Source organism: Xiphophorus couchianus, unplaced genomic scaffold (assembly GCF_001444195.1).
Source record: "Xiphophorus couchianus unplaced genomic scaffold, X_couchianus-1.0 Scaffold1000102, whole genome shotgun sequence".
Taxonomy (NCBI): Eukaryota; Metazoa; Chordata; class Actinopteri; order Cyprinodontiformes; family Poeciliidae; genus Xiphophorus; species Xiphophorus couchianus.
Window position 1 is genome coordinate 1283175 of NW_020963015.1, and position 8830 is coordinate 1292004.

The following is an 8830-nucleotide window of genomic DNA, read 5'->3' on the forward strand; positions in this document are numbered from 1 at the left end:
TATCCCAGAGGTTCAGCTGAAGTCCTGAGCTCATCCAGAACGCCGGAGTCCTGCTCAGCTGAACGACGGTCAGGAAGCTGTTGACCTCTCCAATGACCTTTCATTGTCCTGTTCATTTGGTTTGTTGATCTGGGCTGTGTGGGTTCTCTCTGGGTACTCCAGCTTCCAGTGTGTCTCTGTGTTGTCCAGTGGCTGCTGGACACACAAAAACCAACGGTCCAGAAACCCGTCAACGTTTTCTGGATCAGAGTTTCCAGGTTAAGATCATAAGAATCAAAAGCAGAAACAGGAATAAAGCTGAATTCAGGCCGTTATTCTCCCAGAAAAAGACTCAGTTTGAACTGAAACTCAAGAACAACAGAACATTGTTTACCTTCATGTTTTATTGTTGGTTCTCATCTTCCTCAACCTTATTTGAAGGAACAAACTCTCATGTTTAGCTCAGAAATGCATAACCGTCATCAACATTTACAATAAAAAAGGAAAAATGTTCATGTATTCATAAAAACATGAAATAACTCAATATGAAGGTTCCCCTCCCTGGTGCTGAACTATGAACCCACTTCTCCAGATTTTGTAACTGAAGCTCACAGAAAGTCACTCAGTGTTGGACATCGCTAACCGAAAAGCTAGCTGCGCTAATCCTACAGCACTCTCCATAAACAGGTCCACTGATGCTAACTGCTACAGCAACACAGTATTTGGAGGAAGTTAATGCAAAAGCGCTAACTTCAATTCAAATGATATTTCCTCTGAAATGAAACAACCCTAAAGCACCAATTTCATTTCTCTTCTGTCCATGTTCTGTTTTGTTCTTGTATGTTTCTTATTTTTTAAAAAAGGTTGAGAAATAAAGAAAGCAAGAGGAACAGACTTGCATTGAAAACAGCACTCCTTCAAAATAAGAGCATAAATACAAACATCTACTTAGAAAACTCCAAATACTTGATAAACAAAACTTCAACACAGATGATAAACTTTATTAAACTGAACGTTTACAAACCCCTAACCCTAACCCTAACCCTCTAGCGGAGTCATCTCAACTCCTTGGAGACGTTTCCCACAGGCCATGTGTCAGAAAGACCTTTCTCCTGTTTGTGAGTTCTCATGTGAGCCATCATGTGACATCTCACACTGAAACCTTTCCCACAGGTCGAACATGGGAACGGCTTCTCGCCGGTGTGAACTCTCATGTGACGAGTCAAATGACTCCGTAAAAGGAAGCTCTTCCGACAGGTGACACATGGGAAAGGCTTCTCACCTGTGTGGGTTCGCATGTGAATAACCAGGTAACTTCTTACACTAAAGCTTTTTCCACAGGTGACACATGGGAATGGCTTCTCACCTGTGTGAGATCTCATATGGACGGTCAAGCTACCGCTACATCCAAAGGATTTCCCACAAACTTCACAATCATAGGGTTTCTCGCCGGTGTGCGTCCTCATGTGTCTGTTCAAGTTGCTTTTTCGACTGAAGCTGTTCCCACAGATCACACACAGATAGGACTTCTCATCTGTGTGTGTCCTCATGTGTGTATTCAGATATGTTTTGGCACTGAAACTTTTTCCACATGTGGGACATGGGAACGGCCTCTCCCCTGTGTGGATCCTCATGTGAGAAGCCAGACGGCTGCTCTGAGTGAAACCTTTACAGCACACATCACAGATGTGCAGCTTCTCATCCGTGTGCGTTCTCATGTGAATTGTCAAACTGCTTCTCACTCTGAAGCTTTTTCCACATGCCACACATGGAAAAGGTTTCTCTCCTGTATGTGTGCTCATGTGAACATTTAAATGACTTCGCAGACTGAAGCTTCTGCCACAGTATGGACAGGAGTATGGCTTCTCACCTGTGTGTGTTCTCAGATGAGTGATCAGGTGACTCCTTACACTGAAACTTTTCCCGCAGCTCACACATGCAAAAGGTTTTTCACCCGTGTGTGTTCGCATGTGAGTGTTTAAATTGCTTTTAGCACCAAACCGTTTTCCACAGGTGAGACACTGGAAAGGTTTCTCACCTGTGTGAATTCTCATGTGTGTGATTAGATGACTTTTTACAATGAAACTTTTCTCACAGCTTGGACAGGGAAATGGCTTCTCACCTGTGTGAGTTCTTACATGAGCAATGAAGCTGCTCCTCGCACCAAAACTTTTCCCACAGGTGGGACATGTGAAAGGCTTCTCACCTGTGTGGGTTCTCATGTGAACCGTTAAGCTACCTTTGTCATTTAAAAACTTACCGCAGACCTCACAGGGGTATTGTTTCTTACTTGCGTGCGATCTCATGTGGTTGTTCAGATGGCTACTCTGGGAGAAACTCTTGCCACACACTTTACAGGAAAACAAACTTTTTTCTGTTTGGCTCAGAGATCTGCTCCGCCTTCTATGTTTGGAACCGTGTGCATCGTCACTTTGAACTCTGGATTTCTGACAGCTCTTATTCGACCTTGGTTGTGGATGTTTACAGAATCCTGATTCTTCCTTCTTCCCTTCCTGTTGCTGGTTTTCAGCCAGTCGCGCGTTCTGGAGTCGGTCCCTGATTGGTTCTGGTTCCCTGTTGTTTCTCTGTTCAGGAGCAGTATTCATCCCCAATGTGTCCGTCTCCTCCTTCAGAACCAGGCGAACTTCGTCCTGGCAGGTGCAGTATTCGTCCACTTCCTCTTTAATCTGCAGATCTTCAGCATGTTGGTCATTTTTCAGCTGTTTATCCAGCAGTTCCTCCTGTTCCTGCTTTATATTTGGACCATCTGGATCCTTCTGTTCTTCCATCAGGACAGAGTTTTGCTTCTTCTGGTTCTGAATGATTTCTTCTCTTTGTAAAAGAAAAACCTCTCGATTCTACAGAAAATATTTGCTGGACGTCTGAGGAGATGAAGAACACAAGAAGAAATTCAAGAGATTTCAGCAAACATGTATTTGGAAATCAGTAAAATGTTGAAATATTTGCTGTTTTTTAATTATTTGTTGTGGAATAAAAGCTATTAGAATAAACTTCAGACATGGAACCTCTTCTTCTTCTAGGAGTTTTGTGTTTCAACCCAGCAGATTTGATTTAAAAGGAAAAAATAAGATGTGGAAAATGCATTAAAAACAATCCAGGCGGTAAAGAGCCAAGTATTAAATATAGTCATAAACACATTAAACCAACATGTTCAGCCAGTCGAGCCTCTAAAACTCATTACTGGTGTCACTAAATGGTTTATTGACTTTATTCAGCAAAGGAATGAAGGATTTTAAACTGTTCTGCCAATAAAAATGATTTTCTAATATTTTCATCAGGTTTAATTTAGTTATTTGATTACATTATTTAGTAACGGTTAATATTGCTGAAGAGGACGACGGCAGCCATATTTAAAGTGTTTTAAAACATTGACTAGTTGCACTCGAACGCACCGGGCTGCAAGGAACCGGACCCCAGCAGGAGTACTGAAAAGTTCTGTTGGTACCGTTCCACCCAGAGTTTCTGCAACAATAAAATGGAGTTTGGACGTGAAACAAACACAGACACAAGAAGAGGTCAAGGAAACCATCGGACCAGAACCAACGACCCGCCAGAACACTACCGGCTCTACTCGGGTTCTTCAGGGTTTCACTGTCGGGTCCAGAACATTATCTGGGTCTTCATCAGAACCTCAAAGGACAAAAGGTTCGTCTATCAGCAGAGGGAGGAATGGACCCAGTGCCACTGCAGCCGATACCAGAACCAGAACCTCCCAGGCGACCCGAGTCAGATGAACGTTGCTGCTGTTGTGATTGTTCATTTCAATATAAAACAAGTTAAAAGTTGAGCTGAGCTTTAAAATAAAACATTTGATCTTCTTTTATCCAGGGAAAAGAATGGAGTGTGAAAAAGTGTTTGTGTATTTATTCTCCTTCAGAACCATAAAATACTTTAACGGTTCTGGAAACCTAATAATCGATTAACTGCAGGAAACAGATTCTAAAAATTTTATTAAAAATAATATAAACATGTAAGATAAAAACCTTCTTAGTCTGTAAATCTGTTCTAGCAGAACTTCTCTAGTTCGGCTTTAGCTTCACCTGGTTGGAGATTCTGTACAAATTCTTTCCATCCAGGTATTAATCAGTTAATCAATAATTAATCATCAGATCAGCCTGTATGGATGATCAGATTTTCTCATGTTGATGTCGATCGTTGGCCTGTGAGAGTTTTAACGTCGTCACGGTGATAACCTGAGTGCTACTCTTTTACCTGCTGCTGAAAACACGCCTGTGGTGGTGGGAGGGGCTGAGTGGGCGTGGCCTGCAGGATGCCACACCTCCACCTGCACACACCTGGAGACCAGAGGAGGAAGGTTAAAGAGCCATCATCATCATCATTTCTCTTCTGTTAGCAGCCTGATGCTCATTGAAGCAGGAGCTAGATCTACAATATTAGACTGCAAAACTGTTTAGTAATTGGGTCAAAACCAGAAGTCGACTGACTCTATTGGGTCGGTGGTTCTGAAGGGTCACCAATAGTAGATCAGTAAATGTCTTTGTTTATTTTATGCCTCCTTTTCTCAGAAAGCTACAAGTTGGATTTGTGCTAAAGTGATTAATGTTATGACCCCCCGCAGTACCTCTGCGACTCCCCCAGGGGTCGGGGCCCCACATTGAGACCCATAAACACAGTCTAAACAGAATCAGGCTTAATGGGAGACGATGATGTCACTTCCGGTCGGCAAGCCGTAACCATGGCAGCGTCTCGTTGTCCTCTGCAGGACTTAATCAACTTTTCCTTATTTGTGTCACTGATTTTATTTTCTATTTAAATATGAAAATAACATCAAATTATATTTTAATTTCCGGTTAGTTATTTCAGCAAAATAAAAGGTTCATATTACAAATATATGTATATATATAAATATAATATAATATAAAACACAATCATTCTTGTGTTTGCGTTTATTAGTTTTTCAACCATAGTTTCATGTCAAAAACATAACATTGACCGGAACTGGTCATAACTGGTTCACTGATTATTTATTGATTAATCTATAAACACTGATTAATGGCCTCTGTCGGTTCTGCCTGAATTTCTGCAGCTGGTTCCGGAAGTTCTACCTGAAACTGATCCAAGATCTGTCCGAAACCTCCAGAAAACCGTGGGACTAAAACCGGTTCTGGGTCCAGCTTCAGGTTTTCACATAAAGTATCCGAGCCCTCCGACCCTCCGGACCTCTTGTTCCGGTTCTAGCTCACAGTCGGGTCGGTATTGCGCTCCATGCCGGTTCTGTATGGGGTTCCTGTGATGGTTCCGGGTCCGGTTCGGATCTCTAGACCTCCTGAAGATGTTTCTCAACTCTGGATCCAAGCAGAATGGAAGCTAACTATGCTAACGCCACTAGCGCCATTTCTACTTCCGTCTAGTGTCGCACAGTGAAGCTCCGACAGAAACAAAGGGTCGGAACTGAAATGTTCCAGATGAAAGGACGCAGTTCGATAGTTCTACGGTTGGATCAAATGTAATAAATGATTCGTAAGGAAATTAGTTTATTTTCACATTTATAATTGATAATAAAATACGAGGAAAGTTAATTTGACAGATCAAGAAGAAACATCAAGTAAAATATTTACCAAATAATGAGATACATTTTTAGTTTATTATAAAAAGCTGAATAATAGTGGTTTACCTTCTCATTTGACCTTTTCTGACTTCTATTACCAACGAAGTATGATTGTCATCTAAAAAAACTCAAACCTTTGCCCCCATCATAACTCTATTTGGTTATAAAATATTGTCTCAATTGTCAAACATTAGCAGACCGTAAGCAGCCAATCGTTTCCTTCCATTATTCTTCAAGTTTTCAGTGGATCTAAAAGCAGGAAAATAATTAACCTGCATCTGAGTTTCTGCTTTACAACTTCAGGATAAATTTACAATCAATCAATCAAATGTTATCTGTATAGCACATTTCAGCAGCAAGGCATTTCAAAGAGCTTTACATCATAAAAACACAAAGTCATGCAGCATAGAATCAACAATAAAACATGACATTAAGTCAAGATCCATTGTTACATTGGTAATTGATCATATTTCAAATAAAACTAACCAGCTGGTTTTAGTCTGGATTTAAAGGATCTCAGTGTTTCAGCTGTTTTACAGTTTTCTGGAAGTTTGTTCCAGATTTGTGGTGCATAGAAGCTGAAAGCTGCTTCTCCTCGTTTGGTTCTGGTTCTGGATGCAGAGCAGAACCAGAACCAGTACCTGAGAGGTCTGGAAGGTTGATCCAGCAGCAGCAGATCTTTAATGTGTTGTGGTTCTGATCCGTTCAGTGATTTATAAACTAACAGGATTTAAAGTTGTAAAATTCAGCTTGACTTAAAGCAGAACTCAGGGGGGATCAGTACCAGGAAATCAGGTCAAATATGTTACACCATTAATTTGATCAAAAAAACAACCACTCAATAAGAAATTTGTTGATTTTTAGCATCAGTTATTTATTTTAAAAGAATTACAATACTAAGAAATGATGATAGTTATCTTGATAAATAGATCAATAACCCAGAAATCCCTCAAAAAATAATTATGTTAGACTTAAATCACTCAGTTTGTATCAGCCAAAAAACCCTAAATAATTAAATGTCCAAAATTTGCCCGTTCTTTTTCCAAAAAGATTAATGTCCACAAAGGAGTTCCATATCCTCGAAAAAAACAAAGTCCTGGAAATATGTCCCCGTTTAATCCAAAGTCCTGATCCAAAATGAAAATCCCAAACGTCAAAACCCCCCAAAAAAGATAAGAAAAAAGAGCGGTACCACCAAAAATCCCCAAAAATAAAAGTAAAGTCCAGATCTCACCGGCAGAGTCTTTCTTTCCCCTCGGTGCCGTCCTCTCGCACCGGGCGGCGTTTCCTGGGTTCAAACTCCGATCCAGTACCTATTACACGATCTGCGGCACTGGGGCGACTTTGATCGCTGTTTTATGTCTTTTCTTTGATTCTTACTAGTTTTAAACGATCGATAAAGACCAAATCCCGCTGCACAGATCTAACGGTGAGCGCCGACGGCCCCGCCCCTTTTTCACACACCTGAAAACCGCTGATGTTTCACCAAACCAGTTATACGCAGTGGAGACTCGGAATGAAACTGTTCTACAAGACAGTTTGATACATTTACTTTTTAATATAATTCTTCAGAAAAAAATTAACATAGTGGTTATGTTACAAAGTTTATTCTCTGAGCTACAGGGAGCCAGTGGAGGTTCTAGAGAACCGGGTGATGTAGAACCGGGTGATGTAGAACCGAGTTCTAACATGGAACTGAATTATAATCTATGTCTGAATCTTTTCTGCAGTTTTGATGTGAAACTTCAGATTTATGGAGGTAAATCTTCTGTTGCTGTCTCAGCTCTGACCTTCAGGTTGAATCCGTGCAGCATCTGGTTGGTGTAGCTCTTGAAGCTCTGCTATCACTCCTCCATGAACGAATGGACGTCTGCAGACGTCTTGTCCTTTATGCCCTTCAGCCTCTCATCTCTGTGGCATAGTCCAAGTCCTGGACCATGAAGGTGACATAGAGGTCAGCGTCCAGGTCTCCAGACTGCATGTGCTGCAGAACGGACACCTTCAGCGCATCCTGGGTGATGTCCAGGTTCTGAGTCCAGAGACAATCGTAGACATCTTCTGCTTTCAGGGAAATGATGAGACACACAGACAGAACCCAAAAACAGACATTTATTCTCCTAACAACCTAACTGAAGGTCTGCAGGAGGCTGGAGAGATTCAGAGAGACGGAGACGGTGTGTGTGTGTGTGTGTGTGTGTGTGTGTGGGGGGGGTAAACATTACCATTTGGAAAGAAAGCGTTAGATCTGAATCTTTGTTTCTTTCTTAAAATGTTTAGAAAGTTCTTCTTCTTCTCTGTTTTGTTCTCATAAACATAATTTCCACTCTGAAATTATTTTACATTAAAGTTATGTAAAAATACAGAACTTTGATTCAATATTTCAGGTTTGTTCTCTGTAGCCAAAATATATTAAACTCAATTTACCACAAAGCTACTATTTCAACTGAATTTGTGCTCACAGATCAAATGTTTCTTCAGTTTATGAATTCATGTTTTAGCAAAATTTTAATCTAGAAATATCTGATATGGTTTAAATATAATCCTTATGAAACTTGAAGAGTGAAAGCAGGAAGTGTAGCTGAGCAGAAAGTGAAAGTATCTCACAGTTCAAGTCAGAATGAAATTCTGGTTCTGGTGGTTTCCTGGTCCAACCCAGGAGGTTCTGAGCTGCTCCTCACTGAAACAGAGACGTTTCTGATGAACATGGAGTCCAGTAAAGTCTCGTGGTTTCTCTGAATTTCAGTCATGAACATGATTTCTTGTTCTGACTGACTCGGTTTCACAGTGAGGTTCTGCTGGGTTTGGACCTGCCTGCTGCTGACTCGTCCCTGCGGCTCATTCTGAGCACGATGAGCTCTGCTCCAATCAGAACTTTGTATCCGGGTTCTGCTTTTCTTTATCGGACCTTCTGCTGCAGACGTGAGGAGCCACGGCGCCGCCTGCCCTGGAAGCTCAAAGTGGAGTCCGTCTTCGGCCCGCCAGGTGAGAGCCGGACCGCCTGCCCGGCGGCGCCTCCTCTGGCGTTCTGACGCCGTTTCTCGTCCTGCAGGAAGTCCTGATGTTTACGAGGAGCTGTGGCAGGAGAACCTGGACCTGGCCCAGCAGACGCTGGAGCTCCCCTTCCTGCAGCACATGCAGCTGGGCGACCTGCAGGCCGACGGCTACGCCTCCTTCCTGATGAAGGACATCTTGTACCTGGCGAAGGTCACCGACCTGCTGGGACGCGCCGCCAAGAGGCCGGGCCAGGCCGACGACCTGAAG

At 42.0% G+C, this 8830-nt stretch overlaps 1 protein-coding gene across 2 annotated transcripts; it reads right to left on the reverse strand.

The window, feature by feature from the left end:
* Positions 1–363: 363 nt before the first annotated feature.
* LOC114141377 (gastrula zinc finger protein XlCGF57.1-like) lies at positions 364–5398 on the reverse strand. Of its 2 annotated transcripts, none has more exons than XM_028011890.1 (3): positions 5067–5398; positions 4213–4295; positions 364–2861 (listed from the first exon to the last, which is right to left on the reverse strand). In XM_028011890.1, exon 3 carries the CDS (start codon positions 2766–2768, stop codon positions 1035–1037), a length of 1734 nt encoding a protein of 577 aa, XP_027867691.1. In that variant the 5' UTR covers positions 2769–2861; positions 4213–4295; positions 5067–5398; the 3' UTR covers positions 364–1034. The 2 variants fall into 2 exon arrangements, with proteins under 2 accessions (XP_027867691.1, XP_027867692.1); XM_028011891.1 differs by having other exon boundaries at positions 3393–4295.
* Positions 5399–8830: the final 3432 nt, after the last annotated feature.